General features: G+C 30.8%; 1 protein-coding gene across 8 annotated transcripts; it reads right to left on the bottom strand.

The window, feature by feature from the left end:
- Nucleotides 1-94: 94 nt before the first annotated feature.
- LOC116427576 (gustatory receptor for sugar taste 64f) lies at nt 95-24641 on the bottom strand. Of its 8 annotated transcripts, XR_004235115.2 has the most exons (14): nt 24189-24641; nt 18702-18769; nt 17740-17887; nt 17181-17299; nt 16366-16560; nt 13777-13886; nt 13506-13676; nt 13020-13192; nt 12183-12345; nt 11630-11719; nt 10687-10784; nt 3043-3095; nt 2633-2658; nt 95-2113 (listed from the first exon to the last, which is right to left on the bottom strand). XR_004235115.2 is itself a non-coding variant. In XM_031978085.2 (13 exons), the coding sequence occupies exons 1-12, from the start codon at nt 24284-24286 to the stop codon at nt 3089-3091; spliced, it is 1422 nt and encodes a 473-aa protein (XP_031833945.1). In that variant the 5' UTR covers nt 24287-24641; the 3' UTR covers nt 95-2658; nt 3043-3088. The 8 variants fall into 8 exon arrangements, 6 of the variants coding, with proteins under 6 accessions (XP_031833945.1, XP_031833944.1, XP_031833947.1 ...); XR_004235117.2 differs by having other exon boundaries at nt 95-2658; nt 10687-10777; XM_031978085.2 differs by having other exon boundaries at nt 95-2658; nt 13020-13174.
- Nucleotides 24642-25303: the final 662 nt, after the last annotated feature.

The following is a 25303-nucleotide window of genomic DNA, read 5'->3' on the forward strand; positions in this document are numbered from 1 at the left end:
TTAAACATTCATACGCGTACTTTGCGCTGAAATAAGTGAAGTCCATTTTATGAAATGGGAGTATATTGCACATTTATTTAATCAAGTAAAATAATTATGTAAAATTACTTTAATTCAAGTAATTTTGTACAAATGTATTACAGTTTTTAACAGGAATTTATATTAGTGAAACAGTACTGTTTAATGGAAATATTCTAATAATATAATTTGTATCTTTTATCTCATTTGAAGAATAGGTTTTATTCTTTGCTTATACATAACGTTCGTCGGTTTATGAAACAGTAAGTTATCCTGATCTTCGTTTCCTTTGGTTTCCGTGATTCCCTTTTTGTTATTCTCAGTTGATGTATACTTGTAACCAATTCAGGACAAAGACTTGTTTGATATTGTTGATTTTGTTACAGTTGAAGAACTCTGGCCTTAGTGCCTTTGCCTAAGAAAAAGAATCTTTTAGAAAGGTAATTGATATTTAAATGGATTTGAGAAAAAAGTATGCAAACACAAATTGTACTGCTTTACTTGTAATTCGAGCAGCTGTGAAGGAGAGAAAGATTTTTAATGTTTTAAAAAAAGCACACTTCAGCAAAGGATTAAATTTCGTACAATTAACTGGCAACTTTAGTTAATTATAAGAAGATGTGAGAGTCTTTGAAAATCTAAATCAATCAGTGCTACTGCTTAATCCTTTGATTTACGATTTCGCCACGTCGTGACCACTGCTATAATTGTTATGTGGTCGAATACTGCCCGCTTACCACAACGTTGTTTTCTCCAATCTGTGGTTAAATTCTATAAGAAGGTCTTGTACTTACGATATTGCAATATGAGGTTATTTTTTTCCTTTTAAAAATTTACATATCTATGATAATCATGAATTGACCTGAAGTGATTACCATAAATGTTACGAAAATTCATAACCACGCTAAGTCCTTGACATGAATTCTTTGTAAACTGACATAGGAACATACTAATGATATGAGTTAATTTTTATGAAATTTTGGTAGACTGTTTCTTAGAAAATATTTGACATATAATTTTATTATTGGTTATCATTCATATTGACAGTCCTCAATATTGGGGATGAGAAATATATAATATTTAATTGAGTACTTTGAGAATACTGGAAACAGAGAAGTATTAAAGTAGCAAACAAAAAAGCAAATTTTTAAATGAGGAATAATAAGGAATTTAATATTGCGTCATTATTAACGTACGTAGTATTATGTAAAGGGGTTTAAATAATTTTAATGGAGATAAACAATGAAAGTTAAATTATCATCATAACCTGAAAAAGAATAAAAAAATTGTATTATTTGAACTATCATTGCTATAAACTATAAATCTTACATAGTAATTTTTTATTCTTCTGAAAAAAAATTTAATTACTATTATATATAGTAATAAATGATAAATATCCAAAAAATAACAAAATATAAAAATTTGTAAACCTGATCCCATTTTATCAGAGTAAATTTCCAAAAAGTGCTTTTTTAAATGGTTTCGTAAATTCGTAAAGTTTGATTAAAATCAGGATTATTAGGTTGGATGCTTTTCTTTGTCAATCTTTCTAACATTAATATTTGAAGTGTTCACTGTGCCATGAAAGGAATTGTTCAAATAATTTACATGTGTGTCCTAACAATGTCATCGATACTAATATATTTGACGTCTCGTTTGTACAAGCAAGTTACGTAAACATCTGGTGTATATTTAACTCTACTTTTTTTATACGTATAAAATGTGATAAATAAAATAAGAAAAATGCTTACTTTTTCAATCCCTTCAAATCTGATTTTCATACAGAATTATATGCACTTATCTGACAGCAAAAGACTGCTATTCAATGCTTCACTAATAATAACACCATAGTTTTAATATTTTATTAGACATTGAAAGCAGTAAAACAGTGTACATTATAATGTGCGTCAGATTTGAAGGGGTTAATATCATTAAATGAATTAATTTTCTACTCTATTTTCATACGAATTGCAACTTGAAAAAATTGCATAATTTGTTCAGTTATTTAATGCTAGTTAATACGAACAGTGATAAGCGATATGTCTTTCCAATGAGAAAAATTATTCATAGTTGGTAAAGCATCCAGCCAGAAGAACTATAACAAACGAACAATTGAGTTATTATAACAAATGTGCATCAAATAATATAAAATAAGTCGTATAATCTGATATATCGGATTCCTTAGAAAATTCATTTTTTAAATACAAACAAATATTTTATCCTAGTATTCATTGATAAGGATATGCGATTATCGGTAGAATTTGTTCTGTAAATTTTTCTTTCCAAAATATACATTTTTAAATTTCATTTGTTAATAACACTATCGCCAGATACAGTGTACCGTGATTCAGTTTAATTTACAAAGAAAAATAAATTTTATTTCCTTGATAAAGATCATGATAATTGTTAAAAAGAATTCAAAAAGGAATAATAAAAACGTACGATACATTGTGTAAACTTGATATGTACCAATTTATGAATAATCAGAAATCCAACAGTTTAAATTATGTGAGCCAATATATTAAAATATTGTTAATTCATGTTTATGTTATTGAATATCTAAATACACGCTTATATCAATTTCATTCCTTGATTTTAATATGTAGCACTTTACCTTGGGGTCTTGTAAGTTATCTTCACCTGCAAATAATTATTGTAATCATTAATAATATTTTTTACGTGAAGTAACGTTTATTTAAACACTCTTTTTTAGCACTCCGCTACGATTTTTCTACAACTTTTAATTTATTTTTCTCCTAATTATATTGTATGCAATAATAATATTGTTTTATTATAAAATAATATGAGATAGTTGCATATGAACAAATAATGTACATATAGTAGGAAACTTAAAAGTCGACATCTGCGAGGAATGTTCGTTTTTTTATTTTTGTTCTATGAAGAACGTGCAACGTTCTTACACGTGGAAAGTACTGAAATTTTTAAATAATATTTGCAAATGACTAGGCGAAGTCGGATAACTCTTAAACTTATTATAAAGTTTACACATATGTGCATACATACCTATGCGTAATAAAATGTAGGCCCTTTCTTCGACAGTCTCGTCCATTTAAATCCTTCCAATGAAGAAAAGCAAGACAATTAAGTTAGAATAACAATTATAGTTGCAAGTTAATTACATTAACGAGTTAATCAACACAACTACAGGCATACGTAGAAGTTTCAATAGTTACTGTCTTATTTAATCATATATAGCATTATGTACAAAAGTTTTAACCTTTTCACCATCCTATATGAATAAACTCTTAAAGTTTCAACAATTGGATTTAATAACTGATTGTTTTAATCATTTTTACACTTACTATTTGATTTTGATAAAAATTACAGCAATAGTAGAGAAGTTTATATAGTACTATATGAAATTTTTTACTACATAAATCCGCAACGAAGTGGAAATAATTTTCAAATCTGAGGATGATATTAGGTGAAATATCATGCTGTTTTTACATGTCTGAAAATCTTATTAGATATATACAATATTTCTGTGCTCAATATTCACTTTATCTGCTTGAAAATAATGTCAATCAGTTAGATAAAACTATTAAATTCTTATGCATAGAACATTTGCACTTTATTCATTAATCTTATTTATTTTTAACTGATAATTTTAACAACTCCAATAGCTCCGAATCTTTACTATTAATTATTTTTACGCTAGCTTTGCTAAATATATATCGGACGAGGTATAATTTTTAGCGCAACGAGAAAGGAAATGTTCATGAACATTAAAACAAGCAGAAGGAGTAGAAGTAGAATATTCTCATTCTGTTTTCGAAGAAATAAATTTGTCAAACTCTTTAAACTTAAAACTTTAATTATCCCGTTATTCAGACGTTGATAATTTTCGAGTAATCTGTAATGGAAGAAACAGTGTTATATCATTATTATTTTTTTAAATTTTGAAAAATATCCTGCTTGATTGTATCGAGACTTCCTCCCGTTTCCTTATACAGGGTGTTCGGCAACAGACGGGACAAGTTTTAAAGGGTGATTCTACCCGAGAAAATAAGTCGAAAATGTCGAATTGTTTTTATGTATACCTTTTTAAGGCAATCAGTTTGTAACGTTTATACCGTAAGCGTTTTATCGAAATAGAAACATACGTGTCACATATACAGTAGGATCCCCTAAAACGCGATTAAAGGATCGTCGAAAAGTAACTGTGAAAGTGAGATTTCTCATAAGAAACTGATTCGAGAAGAGGACCAGTTTAACCCTTTGCACTCGAAAGTTTTTTCGTTAGATGTGTTCATCGGTTTCCAATAAAACTTTAATAGTATTTATTCTGATTAACATAAATATAAACAATACACGAATGCAGGGAAAACTACATTATATGAACTTTGATATTAAATGTAAAATTATTATTTTCCTATATCAAACCAAATGGCAGCTGTGATTCGCCTCTTGGGTGCAAAGGGTTAATGCAAGTTGGACCAGTATCCAAAACAGTAATTTCACACGAAATTCGTAAACGTGCAGCCCTGTAATGTAATATTTGAATCGTGTTATAGGGGCTTCTACTGTATATACAATATGAAATGGTATGGGAAAGTGATCACCTGTGTTTTGCAGCACAAGTCTCGTGGATAGGATAGTGAAAAGGTTAAGAGCCAGAGAACCATTGTACACTTTCAAACAGGTATTAAGCCTACGATTACAAGCCCGTATATTACAGTCAAGGTAGATAGCAGTTTCTATTTACATGGTAGTATCGCCGATAGTATATAACAGTTCTAAGAAAATAGTATAATATTCAACATGGACTACAAGATTAACTTTAAGACTGACAAGATGAGTCCAATACTAGGAATTATCTACTTTCAATATACATGTTACAAATATTTACGAATATTTACAAATATCACATATTTACAAATATTTACAAACATTTCGTGTAATTAAGAAAAATCATTTAGTCCAAGCATTCTAGTTTGAAGAAAAGCGAGTAGATACATGGAACGTAATGAAATACGCAAGGAACAAATTCGCGTTTAACTTTTTTTTCGTTGGAATGACCCCACACGTTCAGAAGGAAAAATTTGGGTAGAGTTAATTTTTTCAGGCTTCCAATGTTGCATCCCCCTTTAAGTCGGTACACTGTTTCACTTCAATATCTGACAAAATATTCAAACGGTAACAGGCAGCCATTTATACATCTTTGCTTGAGGTACCACCACTATTTCATTCGAAATAATGTCGTTACTGATGGTGCATTGAATTACGGGCCATTGTTGTTGAATACATGGATATAATTTCGTATGAAAATTAGGTTTGAACGGTTAAATCAAATGTATGGATATTCACCAGCAAATGTACAGCCCCGCGTACATGTCTCAAGTTCAACGTTAATTATTAATAATCTAAAAACGACACTGAAATTAAAATTGTGCTACCCGTGACCATTGCTTGTTTTCTCTCGCAGAATCACCCCTTTAAATTTATCTCTTTTATTGTCGAACATCTTGTATGTAGGAATCGATGACGGATTATGTAGCTGCGAGGAAGTCTTTAATAGTGAGCAGATGTCATCACAATACCCTCGTGTCAATGATGTATGATGTCAGGATGAGCGTTTTCTTTTCGTGAAGAAGTGACGATGCTGATTCTTGAATTAGAGGGAAGCAGTAGTAGATTATGTTCACTCGGTTGACAACTTCAGGTAACTTCATTTTTTCACATGTACTTTGTATTTTAGTCATCAATAAAGAAATCTTGTAGATTTCTGTATACTGACCACGAATTTCACGCCAGATTTACGGATGGTTATTGCATAGTTCATTTTATTGTTCTTAGAAAAATTGATGTTCGTTCATTTAGATCTTGGAAATTAGAGATTTAAAAATAGACAATCAGGATACATACTCATGTAGCAATTGCATCGATCAAATTTACTATGAAAACATTTATCAAATAATATTTATAATATTCAACATGCGTCGAATTGACGCGGTTCTTAAATCAAGATAATGTTAAAATTCCGTTTTTCTCGATCACCCTCGTTTCTTGAGACACTAAACTTTGAAGAAAATGTTCAATTTTCAAACTAATTTATATGGTAACTATGAGAAATGTTTATTATAAAAAAATGATTGTTGTGGAATTTAAACATGATTAAACAATGTTTAAAGCGAACAAGGGCTTATCAGGATATCTTTTAATTTATTTTGAGAAGTAAGACAAGATTTAAATATGAAGAATTTTTTATGAAGAAGAACAAATGAAATATTTTCAATACAAATCAACCGTTTCACACACGCAGTTGTATTAGCACTTATTGTTATATCCATCACTCACAGATTATATAAAAAACTAACTTTCCTAAGCAAGATAAAAGCGACAAATACTTATCAAAGTTAAAAATTTAATTTCTTCTCAACAATTAAATCCTTAAAAAGAACTGAAAGAATGAAGGAGAAAAACGGGTTTCGGATTCATGTTCACTACGCAAAAATCTACAGGCATGTATTGAATGTTTCGAATAGGAAACTTGAAACCGAACGATGTTACGAAGGATTCTTTGTCGTAACTCATATTTCGAGTACACGTTGCTCAAGTCGAAAATTGCAGATTCAGTTGTGTTATAATAGCATGCCCATTAGAAGAGTAATGAGTTTCGCTGCGTCTTCATAAGTTTCTACGCTTATCCTGCGATACTATTTTTCTAACTGCCATCGAGCATGTACTACAGCGGTTAATGGTCATCTGAAGACAGAGATTATACGTAGTCTCGATGGTTACCGATGTCCATCCATCTTTTCTGGTAGACGACGTCCTTGGGTTGTAGTTGTTACAATCAGGGTCATCAATTATTGTCGCTGGAAAGATGTGCCTAAGGTAGCGCAAAGAGAGGGGTGAGGCGAAACGGGATCGAATCGTCTTGGTCCTGCTAGTAAGATCATCAATAAGGTTGCTTAACCTGTCTTAGACGAAGAAATATTCCATAATTGATCGAACAAGTGAATCAATACATTGTCCACGTTTAAGCAAGAATGGAAAAGATCCATGTATACATTTCCATATGCAACATTTTTATTATATCCCCATTCTAGATATAAGACATTGACTACTACGATGGTCACCAACTTTTTCCAACTTACAAGAAAATAATTACAATTTGTAAAATAGCTGATGTCAAATAAAACTGTTCAATAGCGTAAATAACTGCATGATAATGTAACATAAGAATTGTAATGCCAGGTAATTAGTAATTCTTTCCTTTGATTTTTACTAGAGAAAAAATAAGTAATACGTGAAACGCTGATGTTTTACGTGGTAGAGAACGTGTTAATGCAATGAATCCATCAATAAAATTACGTTCACGTGTTCTAATACATTCTACGTATCTGTCAGAAGTCTGGCTACTGTCCAGCGGCACAATGAGATTGCGGGAATAGAAATGAAACGCTAAAAGCGACGTCAAAGCGCGAAATTACGAGGGGAACGCTGTAGAAAGCGAAGGTATGTATATACAATACGCGTGTTTCTCATCTTCCATTACTTAATTCTATTCATCAAATGAATAGAATGTCATCTGTGTAACCTTATGATGCACCCACGACGACCACATACTTAAGTACTCGTAGGTGATTTTGATTTTGATTTTGATTGTAACTGAAATTGAGCGCAGTCAAGTGTGATTATGGAAGAGTAAAGCGGACGAAGGTAACACGAGTAAGCGAGATACAGTACTACACGAATACGGTCGCGTGACACTCGCAATATGAAAGCACGTTATTAGTACTGTAAGGTATATACACTATCACTTAGAAGTGTTTGATTAGTTGCAATACGGCGAACATTGGATAATTGAAGCGCTCAAGGGAACCGGAAGGTTGCAATTGTTGAAGGACAGAATCGCAGATTTTAGCATCGCGGATGTAGAAAAGGACAAAGCGAGTGAAGGAAAAGGAAAAACTGAAATTCGAAGCGTTCAGCAAGATTAATCCCTTGAAGGTTTCCAACAGGATTTAACAAATATAAATATTACTCAATTTCTGTGAATTCAAAGTAACTAGTATTATTCTGTTACCGATTATTATAGTTCAGAGTAAACATAGTGATAGAATATGCCAAGAATTTTTGTTTTTTCTTCAATAAATTAGTAATAACAAAGTAGGTGTATCGATCATAATTGAGAAATAAATCGTGGGGCAAGGAGTTAAAAGCTGGCAATGAGCTTGAGACCTTTAACACAAGAATTAAACTTTTTTATTTTAGACTTTTGATCAATGAGACTTCCACTATCATGTATCTGCGAATAGAAAAGAAAGAGGCGAGTTGAAATCGTCGAGTTCAACAATAGTCTCATCGTGTTACACCCTTTAACCGCGGTCAGTTGTCGAGCGCTACGGTGTGTTGGAAGGAACCTAGCGAGGATGTGGCGAGGATGAGCATGTTGCAATTATCCAATGTTCACTGTATATACTCACTATTCGGACGAAGAGAGCAAAATGAAAAATAAACGATACAAATTTACCGTTCCTCTTCGGTTACATGAATTAATTGTACCTTGTAGTATGTAACAGGTAATCTACGTAGACATGTATTTGTACATGCATTATCTACATTCGCATGCGAACTGTGAATATACAAGTTGATTCTTCTATTTTTAGTACACATTTTATATTTTCATCGATCAGCGACTCTTCAAATAATTATGTTGGGCATGCGGAACTGTAAAGCAGTGCTGCTTAATGTGTCTATGAATCAATCGCTAATGTAGTCGAAAATTATCGTTACTTTTTATCGGTGACAAGTAGATAAAAATTTAAAAGGTGATTGTCTATAATAATATGAAATGGTCAATTTTGTCAAGTTATTAATTCTTTTGATTAGCATGAGGATTTTTAATTTTTACTTTTTAATTTTTAATAACTTGAAAGAAAGACTGAGACAAAAATTTTGCACTGTTGATTTTCCTTTTATATTTGGAGAAGCACATTTTACATTTTCTTCTACTTGTCTAATACTCTACACTCCGTTGACGAAGTTAAATGCATATTCGAGACTACACTTTTTAAATAAGTAAATTACATTTTCATCACATCATTAAAACCTCATTGGTCAGCCTGAAGATTTTAATGATGTTCATTGTTTTTATTGTACTGTTTGCAAAAAAAACGAGTGATTTAATACATATTAAAAAATTACTAATAAAGGGTGACAATTGTCTCAGCACAGAAGTAATAATTTTATATAAAAATAATTTATATCTAAGCAAATTTTGAAAATTCTTGTTTATCGTAAACTCATGTTACAATATCATTAAAAATGAATATATTGTACAACTCCCGATAATAAAGAGATATTATTTTAATTATATCCTTATATATATAATATCGAATTATTATTAAACATTACCAAAAATTATTATTAAATATTATCAAAAATAAAGGTAATAAGGGTACATATAATCGAATTATAAATGGTGTATACTTAAATAACCACTGGAGACTTGATGTTTATTGAAACATGATGTAGAATAAAATCGTTCATACATCACGTAGATTCAAATTGCTCTAAAATTTCAATTTAAACAGATTTCATCGAAGTATAATGATAATTTTCGGTACAATTATAATTCTTTACTTATTTGAATGGTTTCGTGTTTCCACATACTTTTTATTACAATTTAAAACAAATACTGAACTTCATGTTCACGATGTTTTCTGATTACGTGCAACATTTTCTCCATTGTTGTATGCACTTTGGAGTTATATGGGCATTAGCATCGAATAACAGTTAGCATTAACAATAACAATCACAATAAGAATGGAATGAAGAGCCAGTTATGTAACTGATTGCGGTCGTATTTTTTGTAAGCATGATAATGATACTGGTCAGAATTATTTTTTCGACCGTGTATTCAGTCAACTTTATTGTCCAATAAATAAGGCAATATATAAAATAACATAAGCAGTATCATATTTCAATGACTAAATGATTGTAGTATGCTCTTGCCGAGCATATCTCTGGGTGCAACCGCAAAGAGTTAAGAAACTCCAAGGCGATCGCATAGCTCATACAATATTGTATATACAGCAACTTATGTATCATCGATAGACAGTGGATCTTATACATTTATGACCAACACGAATGCGTAGAATATAAAGTAGACAAATGTTTGTAAGGATTTAAGAATATCATTACTTTATTCTCAACCTATTATGATTCTTAACACTTCACCTCAAGAAAAACAAAATAGGAGATTTTGTAAAATTTATAAAAGAAGCACACTTACTGAAGAAAATAGGAGAACAGAAACGATGGTTGCTAATAACCATAGAAGTTCAGGCGACATGGTTTAAAAAGTATAACATAATTTATACAATGTTAATTTACTCGATAGGTACTGGCTTCAAAAAATGTCATCGAAGCGTTGGCATTGAGAATCCGATTTTTCGGATGCCGGTAGGTACAGTGTTAAGAGAAGAAATAATTTTTTATTTGATCTCTGCTCCTTTTCATCGCTTTGAAAATGTTCGTCTTCGAAAATTTTCGTTTTGCATGCAGATCCGCTGTCTAATCATTAGGCACGTGTTATGTATCATCTAGGTATGCGCCATCTCATGTATGCATATACGAAAGCAAATAAAAAATTTAGGCGGACTAGATAAATCGGAATCTTCTAGAAAACGTGCTTACTTCACGTCACAAATGTGTGTGACGTTCGCTGAATCGTTTTGCTGAGTGTAATTGAACTGGACGAGAACTAATTCGTAGGTGACTATAGTACCTGCAACCTGAAACGTGTAATCAGTGAACGATTCGAAGTTGCATTTTGTAAAGGAGAAAGGAAAATATAATGAAATAAGTTGCATTTTGTAAAGAGCAAAACGCATGTTTATAATGAATTCTATAGTGTTATAGTATTTTAGTAATTCTATAGTATAGTTGGAAGAGAAGAGAGAAAGTTCATGTTCATATATTTAACCCTTAACACGTTGAATACCGTGGAGGTCACCAGTGACCCCGAATTAAATCGAATTACCATAGTTCACTCAATCAAACGATGATTATTTGAAAACATATCTATGTTATAAATAATGCTACCTGCGAATGATTTAATATTATATTTTACCCATTTTGTGTATTTTGCTCTGTGAAATCGTGCGGCATTCAACGAGTTAATATGCAAAGTTCAAACGGTCGACGTTCCTTGCCAACTGGATTCTTTACTATCAACGTGAAAAATGACGTTCTTTTGTCATTTGTCAAAAGATTGACCAGAGATTTTGTGACTTGAATATTGTTGAAACAAATTAAATAGAAAAAACGAAAAATCTAAGCGAAGTCCATTATTAAAATTGAAAGGTGAAATAATAATTTTTAAATAATTCTATCAATTATTGTTTACCTTCGTTTTATAGTATTTTTGTGCTTTTTATGTTGTCATTGAAGTTTTTGGAAATACTATAATAAATCTTGAGTTTTATTTGTTCAAAATATTTACTTATTTGTTGTTTCCACACTAGAAAATTAAGTGAATTCATTTTGTATGTTAAGGGTTAAATATCCTGATCCTTGCGATAGACGAATATAGTGTGTACATATGAGCTAATAATTTTATCGTGATTAAGATACGTACTGTCAATACAAGGCCTCTAGTCACGGAAAAGAATTTCATGCCTGTCAAGCAAATACTGTCCGTCGTTACTTGCCATAAAAATCTCATCACCTGTTAAAATAGAAGAATTTCATTATTTTCATTCTTGCAGAAGTATTTGATACAACACTTTTGTCATACCTTTGACAACGCAAACTTTGTTATCAAATCATAATATATCAAAACTTAAATATATCAATGTATTTTAAAATATTATTTATCGGAAGTATAACTTTTCTTATTTTAATGTTTTTGCATTAGAACACAATATATAATTATATTTCATAAAAAGATTAAATTCATAATATTTCCTAAAAAGTATCTATTTAATTATATTATATTATAAACAACGTAATTTGAGAATGAATGTATAAATAAATATTTATGGTTTAAATTATATCGCCTAAACTATTGTTAGTTTAAACGTATGATTGCTTAATTCGAAACTTTCTTCTAAATTTAATGTTATATATTTAAATTGAGACAATAATTTTTCATTAGAAATTGAAACAGGACGAAAATACGAGAATCATACTTCTGTAGAATAACTGCTTCCAGAAACGCTGTACAAAATTGGAGCAGGAAGCAAGGATTCATCGTGAATCGACGCCGCGTACAAAGACACCAACGTTGTCCTCGCCAATAGGAAGCCAAAGGAAAAACCGAAGTAAAGTTTCTCAATGATGTCTCGCATTGGGCTATGTTAAAATTGTCAATGTTAAATTAAGTTTGTCACTTTTTATGTAAAAAAGAACACTGAAAAATAACAGAGTATCACAATTGAACATTTAAAAATGGGAAGCGACTGAAACAGACGAAAACAATAAATAAAAATTGTAGAGCCATTTCGATATGATCAAGCACATTCACTTATACGTTAGCGATGAGTAGCGCTTCAAATATATATTCTACAAATTAATTCGTCCATCGGCGTGTTTATTAATTCTCTATTATTTTGTTAACATTAAAATTACGACGAATTCAACATAATTAATTCGTAAGTCTTATAAAAATTGTAACAATAGATTTTATTAAATTTCTTCATATATTCATCGTAGTATTCAAGCGAAACTATTTTTCAAATCATTTTGTATATTTAACACTTTTAGGGCATCAATAATTGCGAAATAAGAAACTTGAAACTCGTCATTTTGACGGTACGGCAGTTCTAGCGTTAAGGAACAGAGACGTATAATAAAGTAATTGGAGTGGTGACAACCTTTTAAACCACAATATACGCTGAGAAAGGATCAAAGGTACAGGATTCTGTACAGACGGTATAAAAAGTGATTACAAAATAATGTAAATAAGCCGTTCCGAGTAAAGCGGTTTCGTATGCTGCACAATTAACATTATTCATCGATATGCATACTTGAAAGAGAAGAGAAGTTGTATACAGATGAAGTAAAGGTCGGTGGCAAAGGAGAGAAGAACCATAATGGAGATATGAGAGTCCAATTGCCTCGTCAAGCTTGCCAAGTGATTGTAGTCAGATCTTGCTTCGGCCCACCACCATTCTGGCATCGCCTTAACAATGAAATGATACTAACGACCAAGATTCGTCATTAGAAATGATAACATGATCTTCTTTCGCTAGACATATTGGAATAATTGCACAGTAAAACTGGGAGAGATTGTTAAAATGATTTCTATCTTTTTTTTTATTTCAAGTGATGTATTTGCACGAAATTAATCGTTACATTTACAACAATATTCAGTATGACTCTCTGGATTATTTTTCAATTCAATTTATAAAAATCATTCAATGAATAATACTTCGTACGAGAGTACTGCATTAATTATCATTGGAAGTATGAAATTATTAAAATTTATATATGTATTCTAACGAACAACATACCTTGCCTTTTATCGAGTATAAACGATCGTTTAGTTGACGAAACTGCTCCACCAAAGCAATACTGATTAAAATAAGAAACAAGTCGACGAAGTTCCAAGAGAAAGTGCTCACAATGTTGATAATATCCACCAGAATTCCTTTCCACAAGCTGTACGAAATTATAGCGAATACCTAATCGAAAACATATGCGCGTGTAATATTAACAATGTTTCTTCTTAATCGCTAAAAAAGCGTATATGCTTTTCAAATAACTAGAAGATGGAGTTTTCACCTGTGGAAATTGGGACTGGAAATAAACCCCAACAACGTCTGAATCACCTTTATAATTCGCGCATTCTCGGGCTCTTATAGAGCCACGGAGAATAGACAAGCCATGTTCCACTGGAAGTAATATATTAAATATGTTTATTATAAAATAATATTTAATTTGAATAAACATAAACGTTTTGCAATGTCTTGCGTTCTCACTCAAATTTGCTAAAAATGTTTAATCTCAGTTCAGAAGCATTACTTCTAAACTCGGGTGGTATATAGTGTAGATACAGTAAAACGTTGCAATACTTAAAAAACACAGTTAAATTAAAAAGCTGCACAAAAAGATTTGAAATCGATTATTAGGCAGCTTGCAACAAAAAGAAAGTTCTTCAAACATTATCACAATATGTAATAAAATATTTAATAAATATTCTTCTATAATTTTATTCTGGCAACTTCAGTGATCTGCATTTCTTCCTTACAGTTTCTTTATTTTATAATATATCATATAAGTTTAAGCTTTAGTATAGTCACTTTAGACGGTATTCTATAGACAGGGTATACGAAATGCTTGACTTGTTCTCCTAATTATTCAAAATACATATATAAGTAAAATGTCCTCATCATTTTGTTCTGTATTATGATCTGTTCAAATAATTTGTTATGCGATACTGAAAAATATTTTTCTTTGCGTACGTGATAAAAAGGTGGTAAACAATAGGCAAGAATAGAGTAGTAGGCCAAGTATCCCAGTGTTGGATTGTTACTTTCCTACAAACGTTCTATTTGCGTGGAATACAAAATAGCCTCAAGCAAATTAAGCTTCGTTCGTACACAGGAACCACTCTTATTAACATTTTCTTTTCTGGAGGCCTATTAATAGACTTCACAATGACTGTACTATATCAAAAAGGAATTTTTTTCTTTTACAATAATTAAGGAAGAAACCATTAGATTGTGTTAAACGAGATGATTAATTCAAACGTTATTACAAATGCTATCGAAAACTTTCTTACAAAATCTTTAACTGGTAATTACTAATCTTTAAAAGAACAAAATATAACAAAATCGTCGGTAGATGAAATGTTAACGAATTACAGATCTTTATAATATATAAAAATCTCCAGAAACTAGTAAAGTATAAACCTTATTAAAATTTAAGGCAGTTTATTTTTTAAACACTAAAATTAATATTAATGGAAATAAAATTTAGGTTACTATTTGTTTTCTTAATTTATTCTACAAAAATGAGAATTTCCATAAAGCTTTACAACCTACTTATTTTTTCAGTGTGTATAGAATTGATTTGAAAAAAACAGAAAACAATTGATTAAAAAACTTTGATTCTAATTATAAAAATAATTATTGTAATTACATTATAAATTATATCAGAATTTGTATTATAAATATAAATGTATTCACTTAGATATATTGTTTGCAATATGTTTGCAAATGCTAAAATAACGCAATTAAAATCCAATTTTCAAGCTTGCTAATTTCATGTAGAGACTTTATTTAGGCAGTGCTACTTTCATGCGGTACGGTCAGCCAACCGTGCGACCCAAGAGGATGACCCAGATATTTGCACTGAGAAGGGTGGCTGCAATTAACAGTTCAGTTCTTTGTTATTAAGTGCTGACAGATTTTCATGGTCAAGTAGCCTGCAAAGGAGACTCGAGGGAATCCAGCTGTACTTCTTTAGACTTTCTAATCCTGGTCTTTGATGTCAAATTTGCAATACAAAACCTTGTTTGCACGTCTTGAATTCCAATAGTACTTTTCAATGTTTTCCATCGTTTCGTTTTCAATCGTTTTGAAGATGAAAATGAACTAATTCATTTTATTTTTGTGGTAAATACTTACATCTCGTATTTTTTTAAAGAAATTCGATAGAAGCGTAAGGCTTACTTAACCCTAATCGGATCACGATGTGACTTTGAGTCACATTTGAATTTTTTACTTAAATTTTTTGCTTATTTCATATTGCGTTTCCAAAAGTTTTTTTGGGTTTTTAAAATTTGGTCCCTATAAACAAAAACAATAACATTTTAATCATTCCTTTTATTCTCATAAGTGACTGAAAGTCACATCGTGGTATGATTTGTTATAAAAACACGTGGTACGATTAGGGTTAAACTTCTAATTTTTCTAGATTGTATTATTCACTGATTTCACTAAAATATCTCATAACTTGTCTAACGAGCAATTCGTTTGATGTGCAATAATTTACGTGTCACTGTTATAATATAAATAATTTAATTCTGAAGTATACTTTTTTAATTGGATACGTTTAGTTAACGTCATTAGAAAAAAAAGTATCTTCACTGCTGCGAAAATTGTAAGGCAAATAATAAAAGTTAAATTTGCCACTTAAAGTGGCAAGAATGTTATTAACACAGTATCAATCGCATTCTTCGTATTTTGCAAATATGAATGATTATAAATATCTATAGCATTTGAAAAAATAAATACGTTTAACTTCAATACTTTGATATTTTATATTTAAAGCAGAAATCACGGTTTATGTAGACAGTTTATTCTTTTGGCGATACGAAAAACGTTTATCTATAATATAAATTAGTATAAAAATATAAATACCACTCACCCAAAGCAATTATCATCACCACTATAGTGATAATCTTGAATTTGGCGGATAAACTTCTTTTAGATACTTTCCTATGTCTGTTGGAAAACTCTTTTTCAAGTTTTTCCCACGTTAGCATCAAAGACGGCCATTTCATTGCCAATTTTAAGAAAAGCAAGGTTGCTATAAAATTCGTCCCATTAAATACAAAGGCGGCTATTTTACATATAAAAAATAATCTGTTAATTGAATAACACAATACATTATGCGATCGAATGTTGTACAAGTACGATTGAACTCTTATTAATCGTTCAAGGTAGTTTAATTTATTATTTTAAAAATATTATCCGTTCTAAATAGAAATGTAATGTAAGGTTATTAAAAAATAAAAAATTCCATGTTTTCTGATGAATATATTAAAATTTGTGTAGCTGCTGATCAAAGATATTCGTAACTAGCCTTTTTTATGAAAAAGTGTCGTTTGGACGGATGAAACAAAAATTAATAGAATTAATTACAAAATCGTAAATTCTGCCACTAAGTAACACAGACGATTATTTATTATTTTTAAATGAGGATCAACCTAGAAGAAAGCATTTTATTGAAATGAAAATTGATTGATTGATGAAAATTGTACTTTAATAAATTTTCCATTGCATTCAAAGTATTTGAATATACAAAATCCAACAAATCTTACAAGAACAATACATGGTTCATTTCCATGAAACGTGCGCTATATGAAATATTTAGTAAAGTAAAATAAAAACAAAAAACTGAATTGATACGATTAATCAAGAGTTCATCGTAATAAATTAATTATATTTCAAATGTCTTACTCATTTTCAAAGAATTTACTCCTGTTGCTATTAGCCTCAAAATGTTAAAAATTGTCATCATGGACGATGCAAGAAATGAAATTACACAGTATATGATTTTGGGGCTGCGCCAGGTAAATCTGATCAGAAGAATGAATAAATTAACAGTAATGTAAGAAAGAGTTTTCTTTCTCTTTCTCTTTCTTTAAAGTAACTGTAAGTAATTACAACAGAATACGTCAAATATTTTAACGCTTTGCACTCGGGCGACTTTTAGGCTCCATTCGATTCAACACGGAAAAATGATAAAATTAACAATTCAATATTTAATTTTGTATGAGGTGTCAACATATGAGGGACAGAAATAAAATAGTTATGTTACTTAATCTACGCAAAACTTTATCTTACGACACTTGCACGTTATATTATGAATATTTCATTTGAAAATAATAAATATTTAAAATGAACAATATTATCGAGTGCAAGTATTATTTATAGTAAAAAGTAAAATGATTTTACATTAATAGACCAAGATCTATAGCTCCCTAAATTGTATTCCTCATTTGAGAGGACAGATTACCTGAGATATGATGCATCTGGAGAATTAACGCCTGATACAGGGAACATTGAAAAACATTGAGCCAACATAATGACTGGTTTCATAGACGCGTGCAAACTGTCAGTTTGTGGATTAAAACTGCTGGCAGAGTTAATCGCAGGTCCCGACACTAAAAATTATATTAACTAGTTACAATGATGTATGAAAAGAAGTCGGGGTAAAAATTTGTCAAAAAACGTATGAGAATTTTGAGTTGAGTAAATATTGAAGTTTCTAACATGAAAATCTTAAAGGTCGAGGCAAAAATGAGAATTTGGTCTATAAAAAACCAAATCCTAACTTAATTTCATTAATCACATTGTTTTCATCATAGTTTTCATAATTTATACCGATCTGAAAGCTAAATATTAATTATTGATGGAGGTTTATACGATTTTTCGGTCAAAAGTAAATTTAAATGAAATTTCGTTTAATTTTTCACAAAAAATATTGTAACAACAATATTTTAAGCAGACGTTAGGTGTCATTTTTCATTTGATACGATATTGTATTATCTGTAATAGATACATTCGAATAAATGGAATAGATTAATCTACATCTCGATAACTCAATTTGTTAACGCGCATTTTTTTATTCGTATAAATGGAAAAAGGTAACATAAATCATTAAATTTTTATAGCTTCTGAGTTAGATGTGAGGTTTCTATTAGATCAACCAAAAAGTCATGTCATGATCAACCAAATAGTTGAAATTTGTCGAACAACATGGACAACGTATAATTGAACGAAATCTAATATAATGGTGTGAAATTTGTCTTTAAAACTTCTTAAAAGGACACAATACTTTTTGGTCAGCCACTAGTTGAATCCTAGAATTATCAAAGAAGAGTACTCCAGTTGTTATACTTTCATAAGAAAAAAACTGACAAACAGCTTGACCGATTACAATAAAAGAAGCTTACAAAAATGTGTTTTACCACTTACTTTCGGCAGCTATCAAATTTGACTTGAGATTGTCGAGTGTGCGAAACGCCGGGCTGTCCTTGGACGATCTGAAAATTTCATTCACGACTTGGTACGCGGTAAACTTCGTCTCGTAGAAATTATGTTGTAGCAGCACATCGTAATTAACTGAATCTAATATGTAATATAAATGTTAGTACAGGCTGTTGCACATTATAGCACTCGCGTCGTTCAGTTTATTCGGTATTAGAAATTGCGTTATGCGAATTACTGCGGTTATGATTATTACACGATAAATTTTCGAACGCATTGATCTGTGAACCTTGTTCGTGGCGCTTTACGACCGATGGTATGCACGACGCAGGATCGCATGGCGAACAGAAGATAAACTCGTTATTTCAGAGTTTTATCGTACGTTAGGGGTAAAGAGTGGAGGGTGCGTTACACACAGCGGAAGCTCAATAAACGTCTGCTTGTACAATCATTGGAAACGTTGCCACTATCGTACCTCGTGCAGGGGAGTAACATTCCACAATGGAAAATGATTTCTTTTCACCAAGCAAGTATAGATCTTCCTTCGAGTTGTTTGAATTTTATTGACCTCTTGCCACACAATCACGTGTGAGACTCGTGATGAAGATTTTATAGATTAACCTTCTATTGCATGAATTTTTATGAGGAGTTAGATGAAAATGTACGGTCGTTATTCTATTTAAATGTTGGTATAGTAATAAAATAAATAAGAAAATATTAATAAACAATGTTATTTATTGTATTCTTTTACTGTTCCTATACGTTGCATTATTTAGCAAGTTTCAATTTCTTCTTAAATTTTTGACTACTGGTTGGTGCTATTTACAAATTTTTGTGCGCCAAGCATAAACTGTAAATTTTTTCGTCGGTGTAGTTTTTAAAGAAAGAAATTTAAGAAAATATGCACATTCTCATCCGCAAACATGTTTTATATTTCAATAATAATAGTTATACAATTATTTTCGTTATAAAGTGTAATGCGTTGAAGAAATATTAAAGAGCTTTAGAATAATTAAGAAAACAATGAGACAGATAAAAATGTAATTTCGAATAGTCCAAAACTGAATTCCTATGTTAAAATTTAAGTTTTGTTTTGTCTTGTAGATATTCAAATTCACGAAATTGCTGCAAAAGAATGTAGATAATAAATACGTGGACGGAGTTACCGTTTAAACATACATATATACAGAGAACTATAAAATTATTCAGCATATTATTGAAACTTGAAGAATTCTTAGAATTCTTCATGAGGTGACGTCGTTACAAGTGGCGTAGAAGCCAAACGTCAAGTACTTCATGCCATTAACGAAGCATCAGAAAATTATGCGTCGGCTCACTAAACAAATTGCGAGGCAGTAAGAAATAATGGTAGACGACTGCGTCTGAGAGGGGTTGTACATCGGACAAGATAGCTCCGAAGGTCTATAATAATTCTGTTGTGACTAACTGTCATAAAACATTGATAGCATTGTCCAGTGGACGGAAGATCATCAATTTCCATTCAAAGAATAATTTGCTACCACACTGTATTAATAGGTACAGTTCACATTTTGTAACTGATCAGGAAAAAGATGTTAGAAAAAGATAATACGTCATTAACTCAAATTGAAAATCAAATTAATACAATAATAAAGTCTAATATATGAAGCATAAAGTAACAAGAACACGAAATTTAATGAGAGAAAGCTGTTCAATTCGGAGATAATGAAAGAGATAAAAAAGATTTTTCCTCAAGTTTGTACTACAAAACGACAAATAGATTGACGTATATGCTGACCTTCGGGTAACCTCTACGTGACCTCCACAATAACGATAATGTTATTGTTACAACTAAAATGCTGTTTAGCACGCATGTTAGTCTTTAACGTTTGACTACCGATTCAGAAAAATTAATCCCCAGAGATCATCTGATAATTAACAAGTTCTGTGTGGATGAACGTGTTCTTTTATCAGCTAAAATATTACAGTAATGAAATTATACCATTCTGTTGTAATTAATATTCTGTGGTAAAGAATGCATAAAGAAATTTACTTAATCGCCATTTGTTGCCTCGCAATCGCTAACAGGCGAATTTTCTCGTTCTTTCGTTTTTGTTAGTCATCCTGTGCAGATGCAAAAGTGGAATAGAAGTGTCAAATTTATATTTTGTGTGAAATCGAAGAGATAAAATTATATAAAATCCTACATCAAAAATACAACAGAAAATACGGATGACATCCTGATGTTTCTGAAGATATGATTGTGAGCACAAAATTTTCTTTATCATATGATTTATTCTTTTAAGTCATCGAAAATATTTTTCCATAGAAGTTTTATTGTATTTTAAACTGTGACATAATGTATTTTGCTAATTTTAGGGTGTTTCGTCCTATACATTAATTACATTTGTAATAAACAATTATCAATAGAAATTGTACATGTACATATATAAGTTTCAATGTAAAGATTTTCATACGAAATATCCCGTGACACGTGAAAAATTATTTAAGAATCGCATAAAGATATCAAAGATATAAGAAAAGATTTACTATATAAAGGTATGTTGTTTAAATTTGTTTTTAATTAATAGCATATTTATAAGTGCAATAATTTAATATTTGTTATAATTACTGCACCTTCGTGATAAGTATTTCGCAGTTTTTGTAAATATTTTCAGATTGATTCTTAACTGTTTTAATTTGTTCTAACTTGTTTTACATATAAGAAGTTTTATTCATCATTTGAAGCTTTCTTTTTAATAGAACATTTCTATTAACGTTTTGCTCTTATTGCAAGTGTCTTAATTAGAGGTCTAATTGCCAGCCGCACTGTTATAGGTGTGCATTCAGAAAAATATTCTAGATAATAAATAAAATGGTAACAGAAAATCATACGTGATATCATACATTTACACTCATTACATAATGAATAAAATGTCATAGGAAAAATAGAAAACAAATTCTGAAAGTAGAGACTTCGCAATTTAGAATAAGCTCTGTCTGACTGATAGAGATTATGATTGTGATTTCTGTCATAAAGTTGTATTTAAATTACGGATTTTTATCTATATATAAGTTTGCAATGCTTTTTATATTGTTCATTAAGAAAAACCATTTTCTACTGTAATTCTGTTTTCCTAATTACATTCTTGTTTGAATTTGCATAAAAATCCGTACTCTAAATATAACATTTTAAACATGGCCAATTTTTCAAGGAAAATTTCGTGATTTTCTAATTTTGCTCGGTAATGTGAAGACTGAGATTTAATGTTTGTGGGCAACATAACACTGAAAACGTTAAAGAGTGTGCGACGTATTTGGAGGAGGAGGGAAGGTAGGGCAGAGGTCAAGAGATCCAAACGACACCTTCATTATCTTGACATAAATCAGTCTTCAGAGATCCTTGTGACGTGCCTAAGAAGCTGGATATTTTCGAATAAACCTGACACTACTGCACTCTTTGGTATTATGGTTTTCTTATTATTATTTATAGTATAAATTAATCACTGTATCAACTGTATTTAGTTAACAACTAAAACGTAAGCTATAAAAACACAAGGCCAAATTATTGGACACTTCACTTTCCTATTAACCTTTTTGAACCTAAATTTTGTTTCGTCTGATTGAAAACACTTCACTGTCATAAAAAATGAATATTATATAATAGATCAAATAGAAGAGCATAATAGTAAATTCGTTTGTCTACCCATAATATGAATATTTATTTTTTAAATCGAACTTAAAGTTAAGTACTATAGAAAATTATTTCATGGACTCATCAGGTGTTCCCTACCACGGAAATCTTTAATAAAAAATGATTTGAAGGGAACCAGAGTACAATTTCCGCTAACCCAGAAGGCTCTCGAAGGTACTTCAATCTTTACGATGATGACGATAATTACGATTCCATGACAGATATGAAAAGGTAGCTTTCATGTACTAAACCTACCCTCATTAATGACAAGATTGCAAAAGGAATGTCAACAATCAATGACATAATATGTAGCAATCATTTTAGACAGTCGTAGGAGCTTCCTGAAATTTCGGAATTTGCATACGTTAAAGATGTCATGTACAAAATAATTATTTTTGAAGAAACTATCGCCAAGTCAATGAACTGCTGACGTCGAAATTCTCCAAATGCTCAGTTTCAATTCAGTTAAAACACATTCTTCCATATCGTCAACAGGCACACAAAATGATTGTCCTGTGTTAACACGATCTGATGTAAAAATATGAAATTCACAGAAACGTAGTTGGACTATTTTAAACGGAACATTGCGATTGAGACACGTTTTTGCATGAAAACCACATCCTGCAGAAGCATTCTCACCAGTGAAACTATTCAGAAAATATGTGTCTGTTATTTCCACGCGAGGATAATAGGACAACAGATAAGGGAACGGCAATAACGCTCATCCTGATAACGAATAAGTACTGAAGACTTGCAATACGTTGGCGTCTATCGAACGATCTTAGCTGGTTCCGACAATAATCTTTTGTTGTCATAAATCTTGAACTAATGCACTTCCAGGCCGACTTGGCTGTTTACGTTCACCGTTTTGCAAAGAAGTATTATAACGAATCATGAGGGTTGCAGAAAATAAAGAATAGATTCATAGTACACAGTCAAATAATTTACAGCAAGCAGTTACATTTTCTTTTGATTAGAACCATTTTTCAAACTTGTAACCACTTGTAATGTTCTTCGTAATACCATTAGCACACATGATCTACTTTTTAATCTTCTTTCCTAACTTATTTACATATGTTGTATATTATGTGTAATTAAAATTAGAGGTAAAATTTAACACTAATATTACTTGAAACCTGAATATAATAAAAAGTTCTATTTTAATACAAAATGGTCATCTATCATCAGAAGATAAATGATTTGCTGCCATTTGGAAATTTTGACTTTAAATATCGAATACTTGCCAGAAATAAAAATGGACGTATTAAGGCGATTTTATGGTTTACACGTGTGTTACTGTATAATAATTTAATAACTAAGATTTTCGCGACGGGCGATAGCCGGATAAAACGTTTTGAATACGGCATATGATTTTCCCAAGTCTCATGTAAATATTACATTTCAGTATGACACTTACAGTCATTTATTCTTCAAAGTTTTAAAAGATCAACCATTACAAATGCGTATAGGAAACACAGGAAAAATTTGAAATAACGCAGGACTACGTTTTCCGTATTCTGCTAAAGAATTTGAAATAACGTAGGACTACGCCTCCCGTCGCGAAAGTGTTTAGATTATTTTGTCATCGACTATTATTCATATTTGTCCTTTAGCATAGTATTTATTAAACAACAGAGTAATAAATTTATGATTTTTGAAAGTCATTACTTTCATTTCTACTTATGTAGTGAATTAGCGAACACCCAGTATATATCAATCGGCTAACGGAAGTTTCGACATCATCAATTTGAAGAATATATCAGAACGTTCACTAAAAACATGAAACCACTTTTTATACGTACCTAACATTGATCGATAATATGGTTTGATTTTTCTCGATCGACAAATTTATAGGCCGCATTCTGCTTAATGTTGCTTCTATACCACTATAACTCGGCATATTTAGGTAACTGAAGAATCAACATAATCTGCATAACCGTGTAAAATTCTGTTTTCAATCCAAGTACTCGAAGATAATTACTTCAAATTAACAACTAATTATTTATTGAATCTATTTTGAAAATCCTTATATTCATTTCAGCAAGTGTAATATACTTTTCATTCTCCAAAAAACGTAAATAAAAGTAATCCTCTAATAACAGGACCGTTGAATGCTACGAGTGTACAGAAACGTTAGGATGAAGTGTTATGTAAAATGGAACGTTTAGGCCAAGGCAAGCAGAGAATCGAAGAAAATGTGAAAAGTGCAACACAGTGATGTAACGAGGACAGCTCGTTCCGTTTGAGAACGCGTCAGAAAATGAACTGAGGATGTACGGAACGGGTGCATTGGGTATATACTATATTGTTTATACAGCGCCTCTATAAACTATGGCAGAGAAATAACAGATATGCACCGCTTCATAAAGGTTTATATACGCAAGGGACGTTTGACACACTTGACACGAATGGCGTTCAATGAATGCTCACCCTATCGACTGGTGCACAACTCCCAAGCTTCATGACATGTTTATACGAATAACGTTTCATAGTATAAATAAAACACTTTTTATTCGCACGATAAAAGTTTGCAACTTTCTCAGATACTGTTCGAATACACTGCTCCAAAATAACGGACTTCATAATATGTTTATACGTAAATATAGCGTTTCACAGGACAAACGAAGCACATTGAATCCGTAGAATAAAGGTTTGCAACTTTCTCAGATGTTGTTTGAATATGTTGCTCTGAGATAAAATGTGATCGGCAGACATTTTTGTAAAAAATGACTTTTGGAGTCTCATAGGTTAAAAAGTGGGTTTTGCAAACCCTTAAGTATGATGATATTTAGTACGCCTAGGTGATGTAAATGAAAAACAATGTTCTGCAAAACAAAACATTCAGAAATTGTGGTATTCGAAAATTGAGTACAATTAAATATTTTGTTTCTTTTCCAGTTGAATATCAATATCTTTC

This window comes from Nomia melanderi, chromosome 8, assembly GCF_051020985.1.
Source record: "Nomia melanderi isolate GNS246 chromosome 8, iyNomMela1, whole genome shotgun sequence".
NCBI classification, from domain to species: domain Eukaryota; kingdom Metazoa; phylum Arthropoda; class Insecta; order Hymenoptera; family Halictidae; genus Nomia; species Nomia melanderi.